At 45.4% G+C, this 18,585-nt stretch overlaps 3 protein-coding genes across 3 annotated transcripts; 2 read left to right on the top strand and 1 right to left on the bottom strand.

Moving 5' to 3' along the window:
• Positions 1-187: 187 nt before the first annotated feature.
• F5147DRAFT_585688 (uncharacterized protein) lies at positions 188-1,176 on the top strand (the record flags this gene model as incomplete). Its single annotated transcript, XM_041431879.1, has 4 exons — positions 188-421; positions 463-510; positions 560-648; positions 732-1,176. Coding segments are annotated over 4 exons (816 nt in total), but the record flags the coding sequence as incomplete, so codon positions are not given.
• An 886-nt stretch (positions 1,177-2,062) lies between these two features.
• On the top strand, positions 2,063-3,253 carry F5147DRAFT_585698 (uncharacterized protein; the record flags this gene model as incomplete). The annotated part of the gene is made up of 6 exons (XM_041431881.1): positions 2,063-2,374; positions 2,423-2,591; positions 2,716-2,804; positions 2,866-2,936; positions 3,000-3,092; positions 3,142-3,253. 6 exons carry the CDS (start codon positions 2,063-2,065, stop codon positions 3,251-3,253), a joined length of 846 nt encoding a protein of 281 aa, XP_041287033.1.
• Positions 3,254-13,181: 9,928 nt separating this feature from the next.
• Positions 13,182-18,435, bottom strand: F5147DRAFT_657553 (uncharacterized protein; the record flags this gene model as incomplete). Its single annotated transcript, XM_041434280.1, has 13 exons — positions 13,182-13,253; positions 13,354-13,406; positions 13,545-13,716; positions 13,759-13,893; positions 14,007-14,112; positions 14,283-14,340; positions 14,399-14,506; positions 14,543-16,219; positions 16,246-16,312; positions 16,403-17,212; positions 17,246-17,314; positions 17,367-17,431; positions 18,021-18,435. 13 exons carry the CDS (start codon positions 18,433-18,435, stop codon positions 13,182-13,184), a joined length of 3,807 nt encoding a protein of 1,268 aa, XP_041287032.1.
• Positions 18,436-18,585: the final 150 nt, after the last annotated feature.

Below are 18,585 nucleotides of genomic sequence, written 5' to 3'. Positions count from 1 at the left end.
CAATCATAATCACCCTAGCAACCTTCACTTCCCAGGAAGCCACGACAGGGTGAAGAACTTGTTATGGACAATAGAGCAGTGCAGGATAGTGGAGGATGGGGGCATGGTGATGAGGGACATATATGAGCTGAAGGAGAAGATGAGTTTGCTTGTTCTATTGGCGTAGATATGCTCATATAGATTGAGACAGCTGTCTACTTTCTATCCTGGGGGCGTCAAAACGGCTGATACTTTTCTAGTGGTTCCGATATCGATCATTCCAGGGGCCTTGGATATTTCCAACTCAGATGGCAGCCTGATGGCCCTTATCTGCACCAGTATGCCTTCTAGCATGCGATTGTCCTTATTTTTGATGCTCAAGTCGGTTTTTGATGGCCTGGACATTTCAAGGATCAGACTGCTATGTCTGTTTCTGAAGAAAGTCAAGATCTGGAGATCAATTTGCAAGCAGAGGCGAACGAGCCTTTTAGATGCACACACTTCAGTCACTGGAATCGCTATGGACTAACGGTAAGTTAAAACATTATACTTTAGTCCTAGATGCTGATGCTTCTTGTAGGGTCATACTGCGCTGCAGGGTGTCCATCCTCATGACCTAGAGGCTGCTGGAGGGAGAAGAACTAACCTTAGACAGACTTTACCTTATACGTCCAAAGAGACATTTACTCAATAGCAGCTGTACCTGAACATCCAGGCTAATTTGGGTAAAGTATTTGAATGGATCAAAGAAGAGGTGAGTCGGAATTTGACTCCAACAATTATTTGTTGATGGTCAATCAGATCTCACATCACCTTCCCGATGAGTATAAGGTTCTGGTCAAGCTGGTAGACATTCTGCCTAATGCTGAGGGATCTCTAGTCAGACATTTCCTCTCATTGGTGGTGAATATTAATGTGTGCATGGTGGCACATAGGGATGCCAAGGACTTTGAACTATGCCTAGTGCTGGCAGTAGGGGAGTTCACTGGTGGTGGACTAGTGATGAAAGAGCAGGGGCTAGTCGCAGAACTCAGGAATGGGGACTTTGCGATATTCAGGTCAGGAGAAACTACTCATTTCAATTTGGATTATTTGGATGGGAGGGCATCTCTGGTGATGCATACTGATGGTGGGTTTAAAACATGGGAGAAAGATCGAAATGGTTGGAAAAATCACTCCCACTTCACATATTTATGACCTACCCCTACCATTATTTGATACTTTTACATGGATGCATGGGCAGAGAATGATTACTAGTACGTCTGCTGTGGCTGCACTTGGCAAGTTTATATTTAATGAGTTCATTTCACTTCCATTCCAACCTCATCCACCCATGGCACCCAAGAAGATGGCTTCAGCTGGCCCTCGTCCATCTACTCATGCCAGCGCTGGCAGTTCAGGAACAAGCATCAAGCCTACACCTCAGGGTGGCTCCAGAGCAAAAGCTACTCCTGCCTCCAGAGCAAAAGCTGCTTCTGCCTCCCAAGCAAAAGCTACTCCTGCATCAAGTTTGTCAGCTAAAGGGGGCAAAAATGCTGTCAAAGGCTCAGGATTGACTGCAGGAGAAGAGAAGCTTCTTAAGGATTTGGCTCAAAAGAATAAGAAGGTAGCTGAGGATGCAGCTGAGGCTCAGAAAAAAGGTAAGTATCCTAGAATTGAAAGACTATCACTAACTTAAAGTCCCAGCCTCCAGAAAGCGTGCTGCTGATTGTCTCTTGGAGGAGGCAGGAGAAGACAAGGAGAGGTCTGACAAGGACTCAGTATGTGACAGTCCGCCAATCAGCCATTGTCATCGCCGCCTATATTCCCCTGAAAGGAATGATAAAGGTAGTAATATGGTAAGAATGATTCTAGATGGTGGCTTGAGTAGCGAGATAGAGGATGATGGCATTGATGACCAGGTTGGAGAGGGCAGGGATGAGGACCACCAAGATCAGGAAGGGGAGGTGGTGGATGAGGTAGATGAGGTAGATGAGGTAGATGAGGTAGATGAGGGTGTTTAAAATGAAGAGGAGAAAGAGTTTGCTGGAGAGGAGGTAAATGTACCAGCATATTGGAAAGGATTGGACTGACTTTTTGAGGAATGCACCAGACAGTTATAGGCCTGAAGGAAGAAGACCAGGAATCCAACAAGTACTTCAGCATCGCTAGTGTTCCAAGGAGCAAGGTGAAACTCAGTAACCTGAACAGCCCGCGTACCAAGCGCATAGCTATCTCTGCTCACAAGGCAATGCGCCTCCATGTAGCCACAGTTAACAGCTTTCCTTCAGCTTTGGACAGGGAGGAGTTCTGCTGGGACCTACTGGTGTCTAGCACTAGGGACAATGAGGTGTTGTGGGAGAAGATGTCGCTCATTCAAAGTGATGATAACTTGAAAGCTTACTTGATAGACTATGTGAGTATTTTCCTTTGATGCACCTCAGTTGCTCATTCTATACTATAGACTTGGAAGGCTGCCAGCCAACTTAGAGGGGAGTTTGTAGCCAAAGCCTGCATCAGTGTCCCCAGTACCTATGGAATAGGAGAGCTAAAGCATGAGGAGTTGGAGAACACTATCAAGTGGATGTTGGAGGAGGCGAGATTCATACACGGAGGAATTGATATCAAGGTAAGTGTCCTGTCTATTGAAAGGCTTTAGACGTATTGAAGCTTGAAATTGCTGTACAGAATCTCATCTATGATGACACTTCTCCCCTCCAGAACACCATCTTCAGGCTGCTACTATCTGCGCAATAGTGGGGTCCCAAGGAGAAGGAAGAAAGTGGGGGCAGAAGAAAAATTCATTTTTCAACAATATACCCATCCTTGCATTGATATCAAGTGCAGTGAGACCTACATCTACCTTATATCCCTCCCACTTATCACTGATGAAACTTGAATCCACAGGTTGAATGTGTTTTATTAGGTATCATGAGAGGACATCCCATGGACTTTTCTGAAGCGCACTTTAGACCTAGGTTTGATTTTTTTTTACTTGTAACATCAGTCAGCAGCTCATTTTACCGTTGATTTTTTGTTAGATGGGATCACTATGTGAGCCTCCTGGAGAACTTTGAAAAGGAATGTCCTAGCTACCTAGAGATGATTTGGGATGAATTGAAGGAAGGGGTTCAGTGCGTAATATTGTTTTTCCATCTTGATTTTACTCACTGTTTGAAATAGGACTGGTAACATTCCTGGTGCGGCTGAAGACGCTCCTACCACCACTTTCAATTTCTCTGCTCTGGAGACTGCTGGACGTGCAGCAAAGGCTAGGAAATCTGGTACTGAGTAGGAATACATTTTTAGTCATATTTGATCTCTCAATATCATTTGCTTTTGTTGCCTTTTTTTGGCTTTGTTTTGGCTTTTTTTTTTTTCATCTAAAGCCGATTTCCAAGTGAAAAATAATGCATTAAAAGTCAACTATGGATGGTTCAGAGATTGCTCTGATAATGTTGGAGCACATTGCTCTAAGAGCAATAATTGCAATTAGTGTGGAGGCTCATAATAATAGCATTAAATGACTCTATATGTCATTTAGAGTTAGGGGACTTGTCTTTTTTTGCCCTGAGGGATATAGATGCTATATTTGCATAAATAGTGCTCTATTTGCAATTAGTGCAAATACCACTTTTCCTGATGCGGGGGATCTTTCTGAGGAAGACATGGTCCTGGAAGAGGAATGTGCAGATCAGTCAATGGTATGCTATTTCTGTCATCCCCATATAATCCTCCAGACATTTTCCCCAAGGTTGCCAGTGGCCCGGATGTGGATGAACCTCCATGGGCCACCAGAGAGGATATTGAGTGTGTGCTCTGCGCTGTTATGGAAACCCGTGCGGAGGTTGCTACCCTTCAGCGCTCTGCACGGCTCCAAAACAATTTGGCATCCCTACACACATCAGCATCCAGTGGCTCATCTGTTATCAACCGACGGCCTACACCACCTGGACAATGGGCCAATCCTGTTAGCATTCCCCCCTGTAGGCCCAGCCACTATCGGCCAGCTAGGAACATAATTTTGCAGGTATGAGATTAGCTTGGGACCTTATGGTGTAGGTGTTGACATCAGCGTCACTCAGTGTGAAGTCTGTGAGCATGCTATGCATATGCTCGGGCGTGAGACCAAGAATGACCTGCTACCTCTACCTCCTGATGAAGCGGAAATTGCACAATTCGTGCTGGAAAAATGTGGTGGGCCGACTGCCGAGAACTTTTGACTGGAATTCAGTAAAACTGTCATATCCCGCATTTCAGACCTGGACCAATCACGCACCCATATCCAGATGTCCAGATCCGACCCGCTTCTTACTTCTGTTTCCTTCTCCTTTTCGTATGTCCCGTTTTGGTTAGTTCCTACTACCGGTCTACCGGTTATTTACATATCCGACTGTACTGGTTCATCCGGACCTTGTTTCATTTCCGACTGCATTTTATTATGTTCCGTTATACTATTGATAAGCTTTCCACATGCTTCGTACATAGCCTTGCACCGCGCTGACTGAACTTCCATTATGTTTCCGTAGTATATAAACTCTGTAAAAACTCTGTACATCCTCAGTTTGAATATCATATTAGATTCTGCTCATTCCTGCCTCTGTCCGACTTGAGTTTCTCCTCTTGTCGTCTTCCAATAGTCTTAGGATTGATTCCTATTGACTTAAACATCCTCGCCTCTACCTTCAGTAGTCTTCCGCTGTTTCTTTCTAGTTCGGACTTCGTCCGTATTAGTCTTTGATCTTGTTTCCAAATGTCTGCCAGAATTCCCATGCATCAGACATCGTCCTATAGCCTTCAGAGGTTAAGGGCACGTACTCAGGTAAGGGGCGCAGCATACGAGCTGAAGCCAAGCCCTTCGGATCAGAACCCTTGAGCACATTCTTAACAGGTTCCATGGATTTGAACATTTGATTGCATTTTCATGACTACTAAATTTAGCCAAGTAAACCATCCCAGGTGGGGTAATTGGCCCCGGATTAGGGTTCCCACAACCCAACGTAATGTCAAGCATACTGGTAACCCTGTGCCAGGCCTTCCCCACAACTTCTACGATGAAGCTTGGTTGAGTACGTTGGATGTATATGAACTCAAAGACCTCAATATCCAACAACCTATATGTGTCATATCCCATGTTCTGGACCTGGACTTATCACACACATCATTTCCGGACATCCAGATCCGACTGACTTCTACCTATCATCCGGATCCAACCCGCATCTAACTTCCATGCCTTATCCCTTTGAACATTCCTTCTCCAGTTAGACTATAATCATTTTCCGTACCTCGTTTCATTTCCGCCTTTATTTTCCTCCGTTCTCATTTCCGTCTTCATTTACTATTTTCCAATAGACTAGTGTTTGACTTTTCTATATGCTCTGTCCACAGCCTCGCATAGCTTCGGACTGCACTGACTGATTCTCTGTTAAGTCCTCAGTAGTATATAAACCCTGTAGAATCTTTGTACTTCCTCAGTTCGAATATTATCTTAGACTCTGCTCATTCCCTCCTCCGTCCGACTTGAGTTTCTCCTCTCATCGTCCTCCGCTAGTCTTAGGATTGACTCCTATAGACTTCTCACCTCCGCCTCTACCTCTGGTAGTCCTCCGCTGTTTCCTTTCTAGTTCAGACATCGTCCAGATTAGTCTTATCCCTCATTCCCGAACGTCCGCCAGAATTCCCACACATCGGACATCGGACTCCGGACTTGTCCGACAACCTTCGGACATCGTCCAACAGCCCTTGGAAGTTAGGGGCATGTACTTGGGTAAGGGGTGCAGCGCATGAGCTGAAGCCAAGCCCTTCAGATCCGACCATTGAGCACATTCTTAACAATATGCCTTGTTCTTTCAGAAGAGGTTCTCTAGTAAGCCTTTCTTCTCAACTGCCCTATAAGCTTCCATTGCTGATATGGGTCTGGCAGCATTGCTGAAAGATACGCTGCAGTCACTGGTAGAAATACTCCACCAGAAACCTGCTGACCAAACATTGCTCCCCAAAAAAATGTTAACAGCAAATTGTATAAATTGATCGAACGACATAACATTCCATCAACGTGTCCAGTAAAAGCTCAGGACTGTAACATGACTTGGAGGTGTGCACAGTGATCAACATCAGGAGCCAGTGCAACGGTGCACAAATTCGAGGCACACATCGTATCGACTCGTGACCACCAGCCCGTCTATAGTAAACCGTCAAACACACTAAGATTCTGTTCAGTCTGAATTATTGAGTGTCTGAAGGTAATCTGTAGGGAACCATTCTTGGATTAAAGCACGCGCAAACCGATCCAGCGCATCAAGAGAAGTATTGTGAATGGCTTGGATGATGAAAGACTGGTCCATTGCATTTGTAGGTACAGTTTGCGTCGTGCGTCGTGTCAATAGCGAGAAAATTATATTGTTTATTTTGTATTTTATATAACTTCACGAAAAACACTCATTTTCTCATGGGCCAGATGTCATGTTACTCTGGGAATCTGCTCTTGAGGGGACATGTCACTGTCAGCATCCTAAACACCATTGCCTCCTCCTTCCTGAGAACTGCATTGCCAGTACTGGCACGACATGGATTCATGCGGCTCTCTCACTTCAGGTCTTAGTCCATGCAAAACTGAGAACACTGCCTCACATTTCCATTTTGAACCTTTGCAGAACTTGACAGCTGCACTATCCACTGTTATGCCATCGCTACAACATCATCTTCCTACATTGTTATGTTGGCTGGGATATCTTTCCCTCACCACACTGTTAAACAGATCATGTGAGGCTATCGCTCGTCCTCTGCGACACTTACAGGCTGAAGAACACATCATAGCATTATCATCTCTACATACAGCTCCCACCACCTCGTTCTCTCAACAACGTCCTCTTGCTCTCCTTGGAGGCACCAATGCTCTCATCACCAGCATTACTTTTCCAGACTTGCTCGGTGACTTCTGCAGCTGCAACACCTAATAGCCCATTCCGTTTTCACAGATCACAAAAATGCAGTCCACGTCATACACGAAGTACTTCCTAGGGCTCTGCCCCACATCTGGAATAACCAACCAGCACGTTCCTTGTATCGCTGGTTGTGATCACTTCTACACTCTCCAACGCACGCACCCTCGCTCATCTGGACGGCTGCTCACACCAATGGCCTTACACCAGAATGTCTCGCCAATGATTATGCTGACCTTTCATCCTGCGCAAGCCCTGACTGTTGCACTATATGACAGCCATTGCCTGCCCGACTCCCCATACACTCAGGCCTCTAGCTCTTTCTCGCTGGCATACAATTGTATACCCAATCATCACAACTGGATACCGCAGACGTGCGGTATCGGCATTTTTGTGATACACCGCCCTGGTGTCATTTCGGTTGCGATGCATTTGAGAACGTTCACCATGTTTTTGCTCTCTGCCCAGCCTTCTTGGCTATCCGTTGTGTGCATAGTGAGCAGCTATGTGATGAGAGCTTCTCACTTCCTGAGGGCAAGACTGCCTATCATGTTCGAAAGGTCTTGGAACGAGTGGCCCAGCACTTATTTTCTCATAATTAACCCACTCCCTCATGGTAGCAGGAACTTTTTCAAAGTTGATGGTAATGACGCAAACACTATCTGGATGTACCATTTTATGGACTGGTGCTAATGTTTTAATCTTGGCTTGACATCACACCTGAACATTCTGCAGAAGTAAGTAGGGTTGTATATTCATGACTTCATTGACCTCTTCTCTAGAACTGCCATGCTTCAAGTTCTGTCGCTGTTCCTCATTGGTCTCCTGACGTGCTCTGAGTCTAAGTCACCTGACTAGTTTTCCCTTTGTTCTTATTGTATGCGGCTTTGACTAGCTACATACAATGAGTATCCTTCATGATTCACTTCATCCCTTTGTTGGGCGCATGCTTGAGTGCTTTGTGTGGATAATCATAAAAGAGCACAAGGTCTGTTGACCTTTTACTTGTGTGACAACAGCAGACCTACTGAGTCTGAGTCAGGGCTACTGCTATACTTGGACTATTTAACTGTATCAAAGTGCTCATTTGCACTATCCTAGAATGGATAGTCTCTAGAATCAGGGGTGAAAATTTCAGGAGCTCAGTGATTGCCCTGCAGTTCACGCTGATGTTGGCCTTTCCTAGTGTTATGCACCACTGATATAATTGCTCCATCTGCTCTTGATGTTCGACTTGGACGTGCAGTTGTTCTTGCTAATGAGCTTGGCATAACCGACTTAGAAGCACTCAATTGCATACTATCTGATCCCCAACAAATAAGCCTGCAGGTCCAATGCCTGCACAATTTTGCTCGTTTCCTAAACGAGGAGCGCAACACCTTCTCTCTGATTTTCAGGCTTCCAGCTGAACTCCTCCTTAATGTTCTTTCTTTCATGGCTCAAGATGAGGATGGGCTAGAGTCTCTAGTAGCCTGCAGCAGTGTTTGTCGTGTCCTCCAAGCTGTCACTCTCCAATCTCCCTGTTTGTAGTATCATGCTGTGGACATGAGCGCTCCAGCGAGCTGTGTTCTCATGGCCTTAGTACACTCACATCCCCACCACCTTCGAATCTCAGTTAACCTTCCCGACCAGTTCAGCTCCTTTACGCTTTTGAATTATGAACTCAACCTCACACACATCATGAAATCAATGCATCACATAAAGTCATTGAATCTCAGTTCAGCCCCGCCAGAGTTTCTTCATCGTGTCTTGAAATGGTTGCCCAAGTCTTGTCAGGCTTTGGAATACCTAGTAATAGGCACAGTTGCAGGTCACACTGTACATGTCCCAGATGCAGTATTCATATTGGAGGCACCACATCTACAAAGCCTTCAATTAACACATTGCCACTTCTCATGGAATGCTCTCCATTTCCATAATCTTCATAAACTCCGCATATTTGATTTCTCTGACAGCCATTCAATCAAACCATCGCTCAGCACCCTTCTGGAGGTATTAGCTTCATTTCCACTGCTGAAGGTTCTCATCCTGCAAAATGTGTTATTCGACTTGGACTACATCCTTGACACTGATAGGCCATTGGTCCTGCATGCTCTGGAGGCTTTGGAAATTGAAGCACTGTCCCCGGATTGTACAGTCTTTTTGTCTAGTCTCCACACCCATTCGTTGATATCGCTCAAAATCTTGGAAGAAAGCATGCCATTTGCTGATCCGGTACAGGATTCTTTGAATCCATTCACTGCAAGGTCCAGAGTTTCACAATCCACATGCTTCAAGTCTGGTGCCACACTTCTCACTGGGAGATAACTGGGTTTTCACAAGAACCTCACACTTACTCGGATGCACCTCCTCTAGCCGCCTCGTTCCACATCTCATTGGGTGTGTCTGGCACACATGCTTCAACTTTGTTGGATACACTTATGGATATGAGCCATAGCTTGCCAGTCTCTCTAGTGCGCTGTCTGCAGCTTCATTCCTGCAAGACTCTCCATCACAATATTTTGACCTTGACATGGCATACCTTCCTATCCAAGTTCACTGCTGCTGAGCACCTACACCTCATTGGAGTACCATTGCACTACTTTACTGTCTACGATTAAATGCTGATGTACTGGGAGTTGGAATTCCAATGCCTTATCTCACTTTATTGGATACATCCACTACAACATTTCTTTCCAGCTCTCATGTACTTTGACAGTAATCAACATGTCTCAACATCAGCAATCCTCCTTGTGCTCTGGCATTGAATGAATCGACAGATAGGTCACTTGAGGAGTTCATGGTCCCTAATGACATTCGAGAATGCTTAATAATGTAGTCACGATTGCGATAGAAATGCGAGTCGTGAAGTAAGAGAAAAGAGACGAGTTAATCGACGCCTTGTTTGGAAACATTGTGGAAGCTCACAGACTCTAGTCTGTAGTGTTGTCAATACTGGTTGCATGGCTCTGTCGTCCCAAGAAGCCAGCACACGTGATTGAATAGAGATGTCTGCTGACTATGTCCTAGTGAGCTTGGCTTCAGGTGCGAAAGTCCTAAGAACTTTGCTGCTCCTTTTGACACATTCGTAAACTAAGCATCCGCAGCATCATCTTGACTACATGTATGATAACGCGGAACGAGTCGGGCGGCCAATGATATAAACTGACACAATGAAGTGATAAGTAACTGTAAACACACTCGAACAGCCCTGTGACATGCTAGTTCTGCTATGGTGAAGATGACTCGCCTCCGACGGTTATAACAGAATCTCAGCGCAGGTCATACAGGTGCTATAGCTAGTAGATACTAGAGCTATGCATCATGTGAGATCGCATGTGGTAGAGATCATTCAAGCAAATTCTGAGAATCAAATAAGATATAAACATACGATCTATTCCTGTGTATTTCTCCGTTGCATCCAAAGACTTTCCAGCTTGGTGCACCTGCAGCTTATCAAATCTGGACCTCTGTCAGATCCCCGAGCCAGGAGACCAGTCCAACCACTTAATGTGTGTCGGCTAGAGCAAGTCTGAGCGGGTGTTTGAACCCAAATCCACTATAATTGCTGGTCTTCATTAATAGCCAACAGCTGGTCTTACACCGTGTCGCTTGGTCAAGATTACATAATTGTGTCGCCTCCAACTACATAGCAGCTAGTGGCTTGGGCTGCCATATCATAAATGTCAACTTCGGGTCTCTTCTCCTTCAGCACACGGTATATAGAGCTCGAAGACCATTAGTTTGGGTTTCCACTCGTATAGGACTCAGACTACCATATCTTGCTGGTGAGTATTGTCTTCAAATCAATGGCTCAGGTGAACACTGAAGACTAAAGTTCAGCATCCATGCTAAGCCTTGCGCCATCGAGTTGAGGCACTGCTGCCAGTGTGTATGAGCGACAAAGTTAACATCATCCCTCATCCTTAGACACCCATGATGATGGCCAATTGAATCAAGCGAACTTGCAGGAGGAACGATCGTCTTTCCACCATTAGGCTGTGAAGGCAAACTAGCACTATTTGAGTCTTTTTCTATGTATCTATGTACTTTGATCCCAACTCACTACTGACTTGCAGCAAATTCAATTCTCATTTTTGGTAGAGACGACATTCACATCCAAACAACACGCTGATACCTGTGACACATGTCTTCAAGGATCGGAAGGAACAGAACATCATGGAATCAATCTCGATCCACCGACTGCAGATCCATTGGTGCTGCCCTGATTATCCTAAGCCACATTGAGGTTGTTTTGAAGTACTAGAAGACCTGTTAATGCTTCAAAATGCCATAAGTGAAATGCCCAATTTTTTGAGTGTACTGCCCATGCAAGGCTGACTCGTGAATCAACAGCTTGCGATACTCTTCGATTGGTTCAAATTTACTCTCTGGTGTTGCAAAAGGACACATCAGAGCCTTGTCAATGGGACTAACTACTTCGTGCTTGTCCTAGTACTGGCGGGGCACAATGTCGACTGCAAACGGACCCCCATCTCACACCCACCGTGTCCTTGAAATTTGAAATGTATGCATGTGATTATTGGAGCTCTTATCTTGAGCTCCAATTTCATTTTAGTTATCTACCTTGAAGGAGGTCATCGCATCTCTGGCACAGGAGTACTCTACTCTGGCTTCTGCACCTTCTCAACTTCACGCCTGAGGCGAGGACAGATGAATTTCTGGCGCCCCAAGATAAGATTGGGAGGCCTGTACAAAGCTGCTGTGTTTCTGGGTCAAGATGAATGCATATCCATACCTCATAGACTACGAACATAGCTTCGGTAAGACAAGCGCAGAATCTGCACTTGAGCACCACAGGCCATACCCTTTGTACGTCAAAATTGATGGTGCTCGAACAATGTACCAGTAGGCAATCGGTGCACACCCTGTTCAGAGTAAGGTTAAGTTTTGCTGCGTCAGAAGGCAGACCTGAGCTGTTTGTACAGTCCCGAGATCGTTAACAGCGGAGTATGCACCTATGCTGCAGATGTGGAAGACGTTAGGAACAACCCCTACAGCATCTTCTCCGGGTAAGCAATCGAACAGTCTAGATCTGCTTGGTGTTGATGGTGCTTGGATATTCTCATCTTCGCCTATTTGGCTTGATGCCGCTGTGATCCTGCCAATATGAATGCCAAGAACACATGTTACAGTGGACAGCATCTGTCAGGAATATGTATGCATTGGCATCCAGCCACTTGAATTAACATCCATGTTCAAATTAATAGTAGATGCCAGTTGGATTGCCACACTCATTTGGATGGATATCCTGGGATTGAGATGTCCATAAATATTTTGATCCTGGAATATCTGGAACTCATCTGAGATATCCAACCTGTCTCTATAGCTAGTTTCCATGTACCTGATTGATCATCGGGTCTAAATGAGGATCAAAATGACCTCTGTTTAGATTGGAATCCACACCACTTTGACATTTGGACTAGGTGTTGTACTAGGAACATTATTTTAAATATGATTACAATTTTTCTGATGAGTGAAGTTTAAATACAAGCAACATTCAATTGATGTACTGAGACAAAATTCTGGTGCTGACCACATTGTAAATACCAACACACTTTTGATATGCTCTGAACTTAAAGTAGGTGAAACTACAAATTTAATAGATTTATTGCTGGAAATTTTAAAATATTAGTGCCATAAACAGTCTATTCAAATCTTGAACAAAGGTAGACTTTGGTGAGGGAACAAAGGATAATCTAAGTTTGATCACTATTTTAAATATTGTCTCACATGAAAGTCAAAATTTGACCAAGATATTTTGGTAACAAAAACATTGGGAAAAGGGTAACAAAAATACCAACTTTTGTGTCAGGACAAATGATGATAAAAGTCATGAAAAAGTTTGTTTATGTCAGGGTACAAAGTCAAAAGTTTATCTAGGTTTTGGCTGCAGAAAAATTGTTTGAATTGTTCAAGTATCTATTGCTGCAATATTGTGAATGAAAGCTAACACAATATTTAACTGAGATCAATATTTTTCATCATGGAGAAGTGGAAAAAAAGCCTAAATTTTATCTAACATTTTGGGTGTCACAAAACGGTGAAATTTATTTTAACCTTTTTTAGGATCTTTTCAACATTTTTCACTGCGAAAAAGTCATCCATGCTTCCAGTGCTACCGAGTGGTGCTGGACTTGACCTCTGCTAGTATGTACATACCTATAATGTTCCGAGTCTTCGCAACATTTTGATAGCTGAAGAAGTACATCGGAACTGTAACAGAGCACTTATGACTAGCCTTGACTAAAGTCTGTTTGGGTCCTTTACGGAAGCAGGGACTCAGACTTGACTTGATTCAGATGCCGGCTCATCATATGGGCACAGGGATTTCACAAGCAGCCAAGCTTCTTTCTGGAATGTGGGTGCAGCAGAACAAATTTTCGAACGTGAGCACAATTAATACTAATACCATTCAATCAAGAGGTGAGCAAAATAAGAGTTCTTGACATACACCTGACGTAACTTCAGATGGGTCCCCCCCCCACCGTGACAGCATTACAGTCACTGTAATTTAGCCATATATAGTAACTATTTTGATCACAAATGAGAGGTCTGGGAGTAACAACATTGATTGAAAGCGAGTGATACAGAAGCACACAGTGATAACTACGACACAGCAAGACAACTAAACAACCGACGAACTAAGCTGGAGGGATGTACGCGCTCGTTTGGAGGCCCGGGGGAGAGACCCAGCGGACTCAAGGGTAGGACATTTAGGACGAGATCCTGATGCTACAGGTATGTTCTCCTTGTCCTGCTCAGACAAATCTCCATACGAGGGCTGCCAGCAATCCTTCGGGATGCGCGAAGCGCCCTGCTCAAGATCCGTAAGTTTCATCACCCTCCAAATGCTTACTGGCAATGGGACCCCCGCCTCTCTATGTCCAGGTACGGCGAATTCCTCGTGCTGGCCCAGGATATGCGCCGTCATGTTGTAGCGCCATACAGCTTCAACAGGGAGCATGGGAACCTTTCGGGTGCTCTTTCCGGGCTGGGGAGGGAGTACAGGGTGACAAAGTTCGCATTTGAGGGGTAGGTTGTGACAGGGCTTGTTCTTCAATCCCGAATTGACGGACCCATACCTGAATGAGTGCTGGTATATACATCTTGTTTCCCAGGTGGGCGCCCCACTGCTTGGTACCGCAATTCTGATGGTGCACTCAGGCACTCCAGAACGACCGCAGAAGCCACATGGGCATGTAAGATCAACCTGGTTACAACGAGTTAGTAAAGTAAGATAATAGATTTAGAAAAAAACTCATGTCTTGCTTCAAAGGCGGCTCCTCAGGAGTGTTGGTCATTGCATGTAATATATGGCAGCCTATGTGATCCCGCATGTCGAGGACCTTGGCGTCGCAAAGCAGACACATTGTGATGCACTCACCTTCAGATGCTGTGAGTTGGCTGCTGGCCTCAACAGAAATGACTGCTGGAGTGCCTGACAATATAAAATTATGATTAGAAAACAAAGCGCGAACCACAAACACAAAACATACCGTCTGCTAGTCGGTAAGGGAATATATTTGGATCTGATGAAATGACGGCCACAATAGACATCAGGTTGACCTTCAATTTGTTGGCTTTGGCCCAGAGGAGTTCGCAAGCTGCTTGCATTGCATCCCGAGAGATCCCTCAAGTACTTTGGCCACCGTTCACTTGAGTGAACTTGTCAGTATTGACGTCATCCCTCAAGCGAATGAAAATAGCCTCGGGGTTGACTGGTTCGATGAGGGAACCAGGAACAGTGACCATAACGACATGTTTTGTATACTCCGATGTTCCTTGAATGATGGAATGTGCTTTGATGTATCCGCCGTCCCATAAAAATAATTGAGAGCCGTCAGAAGAAGGGTCAGTTGCCACAAGACTGAGTAGTTGACTGGTTATCTTAGCCGTAGTTCGCAATGCCTTCATCATTGTCACGTTGATTGACACGCGGGAAATATTATTGAGGCTGGCAGTGGTAGAACGAAGCACGCCAATCGAAAGAGTGTGACCAGAATGAAGGACAGTGAGAAAAATGTCCCTGACGAGAAAGAGATTGTGATCAGTGATACAACCCGCAGATACGTTGACATGTTTGTTAACTTTAGTATAACCTCCACGGACGCGCTCAAGTCGATTAAGGGACTTGGAAATAAAATCCTTGTTGATCACGAGACAACATATCGTCTGCTTGTGGATCCACTGTCCTTTGTATAGGAGGTAATCTTCTGGGTGTATTCCAGGCCCTTGTGGCAAAGCAGGGGTCGAAGGGTCATGAGAGATGTGCTGAGAAGATGAGGAGGGAGCAGGGACATCAGTGAAGGATTTGTCGATCAACGACTCTTGGAAAGTGAGCATCATTTCTTCATCGTCATCACCTCCAGCCAAGACCCCAAGGCCAGCAACTGCGTGGTCAGTGTGGTCGTGATCCTCGTCTACTAAAACTGTCTCTAGACACTGAGAGGGAGGGGCGATCACAACGGGAGGAGGAATATTAGGAACTTCACTGGTATCCTCAAGGTCATTGTCTATGGTCATTCCAAGGTACCTGTTCTGTCCAAATGGACGAAGCATATCGACACCAGGTACACTGAAAAGCTCCCTGAACGAATAATGAGTTGGCTGGAGCTGGGACATGGTGAGGATGGAAAGGGCTGCGTCATGACTATTGCGCCATGCCAACGGCAGATCACACCGACCAGAGATAATATCATCCTTCCAGACCTCACGATTGATATGATCAACACCTTCCTGGCGCGTTAGTTTGAGGCGCCAGTGGCCTGGATCAAGTTCTGGGTGACGCCTGAAGACAGCGTCGATATCCTTCGCAGCTCCTAAACGATCGAGAGCCTGAGCATATGAAGATGCAGAGTTATGGCCCCCAATCATGCATGTGCGGCTGAAAAGAATCTCGAGGGGATCATCCCCAACATCCCCAAGGAAAAAAGGAGCATGTGGGTCCAGTGCTTGTTGCTTAGCGAGGCAGAATGCAGAATTCTTTACCATCGTCTGTAGGTCGTAATACAATTGATAGGACATGAATGACCGTCGATGTGTGTGGAAGAAGGCAAAAGCAAGATGAGAGTACCGACTGAGCAGCATGAATTGTTCGGACAGGGAGAGAGAAAGATTGGTAAAAGGCAGGAGGATGGACTCTAGAAGAGCACTAAGAAGAGCAATTGATTGGAGATCTGCGCGAGTGTCGATATCGGTCGAAAACGAGTCATTGACAATGGCATGCTGAGATTTGGAGAACTTGATAATGGCAAACATGAGCTCGACTGCACGAGGGACATCTTGAGGATCGTCTGGGTAGAGAAGTTTGGTGACAGCTGCTTCGTCAAAGGCAGGTAGCCACATCGAGTTAATGATGCGACCGTTATTGAGTATGACACCCGCGGGAGATCAAAGGAGAGTGCATATGCCTGCATTTAAGCTGATTATAAAATGTTAAATGTAAGCAAAAGAAGTGACTTATGCTTGAATATGTGTTTGAAGTCGAAATCAAGTGTCACCTCATTATCGCCTGTGAACAGATTCAATCCCGGCATGTTGATGAGTGTACCATACAAATCCGAGCTCTCAGAGAGCAGACTCTTGACGAACAGCCTATGGCCAGCAGCGCGGCAAGTAGCATTGCCGTCAGTGGCAACTGACCAGACTGGTCCGACCTGCGCCGCCACCCCAGTGGCATTCCATCGATCAATTGCTTTAGTGAGGATCTGCTCCATGTCATTGGGGTTCTCGCTCTTGCAAGTGGGAGCAGCTAAGATGGGGAATATCTCGTCCCGGCCAAAACACGAGGCCCCCATAACAGCTAGTTCCTTGCCCAGATGGACATGACTGTCATGGATCTTCTGTGCAATGTTGACTGCAGATTCGTAAGTGCGGAGAACAGGATCGACTAGGTGTGAGTGTTTCCAACATAGACCGCCGACCTTGTTGTACTTGCTGAAATGGACGGCCATCTCCTCAAGTGCAATCTCGTCAATCATAAGACTGACACCACACAAGACAGATTCCGTGCGGCTACTTCGAATGACGGCATGAATGTTGTTGTCGAAATGCTCGTTATGAATGGTCCCAATTGTGGGAGTGATAACGGTGAAGACAGCTCGAGTGCGGAGTGTGCGAAGGGAAGGGATAGCAAGTTTCTGGTTTAGTGTGAAGAGAAGTTGACGACCACCAAGCCTGTAGACAAGGGTGGCAATATCCAGGTCAGTCGCATCATATCCCCGAGGATGGTAAGCACCCTCAAGGGCATCATCTAATTTATTGACTATCTGGCGGATGCTGGCACCGTTGCATAAAGCAACGTTGATGATCTGTTGAAGGCGAGGAATGTCTCATTCAGATACAGCCATGAGGAGTCGATTGTAGTCGTCGAGCTGCATGAGTGCACTCATATACTTGCGCGAATCATTCAGCTGCTAATCAGAGTTAGTATGTACATGAAAAAAAAACATAAAGTGGATGTACCTGCAGCTTCAACTGCTTGATTTGTTCTGCGTAAGTCCTTGCAACGTCCTGCACATGTGCAAGACCTAAAAACTTGTAGTTAGTGTGCGCTTTTGGAGTGCACGCAATGTCTGCCAGACGTTCGACGTGAAGAGGGATCTCAGTGCATTCATCACAGGGAGTACCATATGACAAGCAGTGCTTAGACTGGAGGCGAAGAGCACTGGGATTTCAAGTGTCTATAAAGAAGGGTAGGGCGTCCAGGCCATTGTGATAGCACTCCCAAGGAAAGAGCATAATGAAAGGGCGGAGGTCCTCTGGCCAGACGACGGGAACTCCAGTGCAAACACTATTAAAAATGGGTGCAGGTGAGAGAGCACGATGAGGTCTGCAGGCATAGTATGATGTAAATACGTCTAATGAATTAGAGCCGAAATGAAACATACCTGTGTTCAGACGTAAGGCTCAGGGAACGAGACAAAGGCGCATCAGACATGGTCCGAACAAACATAGGTTTTGCTTTATCAGTCGATGCCTTGATGCACTTATGGCTGCCTCGATGGTTGCTCAATGAGCTAAATTGCCCAGGATGCCAGAGAGGTAGTTGGGATGATACACTTGTCTGGACCCATTCTTTGCAGTCAGGGCATAGCATCCTCCATCATTGTTGGGTACCAATGGTTACCGCTAGCACCTTAGCCATGTATATGTTGTAAAGCGAGTCTGGCGTGTTTAGTAATAGTTGTTCCTCGATATCAATCTCCAAATCAGGGACCGAAGATGAACATTGTGAGTCTGAATCTGATCGGCCCCAGTACGAGCTGGGACCTCGAGAAGGAGGTGATAAGTTGGGGAAGTCTTCTGGGTATGCTGTATGTGTGGTATCATCTGATAATTGTACGTTGAAGTCTATGTCTGGGCTATTAGAGTGTCCAGAAGCCGGTGAATCTGTGTTGGGATCTGATCCGACGAAGTCCGTCGCTTGATACAACGTGGCTATATGCGCCTCGTTTCTGATAGGAGCCGAGGTTTCGTAACTTGCTGGGAAATCGGAGTGAGTGTGTGCGTGAAATTGTGTGATAGAATACATAATGAACAAGTCTTGATGATGTGGGAGGCAACAGAGAGACGAGGCACGTCATATCTATATTCACACGTCTCGTGTTATATTGGTCACATGTTCTTAATTTTTACAACCAGACAAGTTGATTTGGCTAGTAGCATCATTGCACGCTCTTTT

Source organism: Suillus discolor (genome assembly GCF_016758755.1).
Source record: "Suillus discolor strain FC423 chromosome Unknown F5147scaffold_87, whole genome shotgun sequence".
NCBI classification, from domain to species: Eukaryota; Fungi; Basidiomycota; class Agaricomycetes; order Boletales; family Suillaceae; genus Suillus; species Suillus discolor.
The sequence above is the reverse complement of the archived record's forward strand: the minus strand, read 5'-3'. Positions and strand labels throughout refer to the sequence as shown.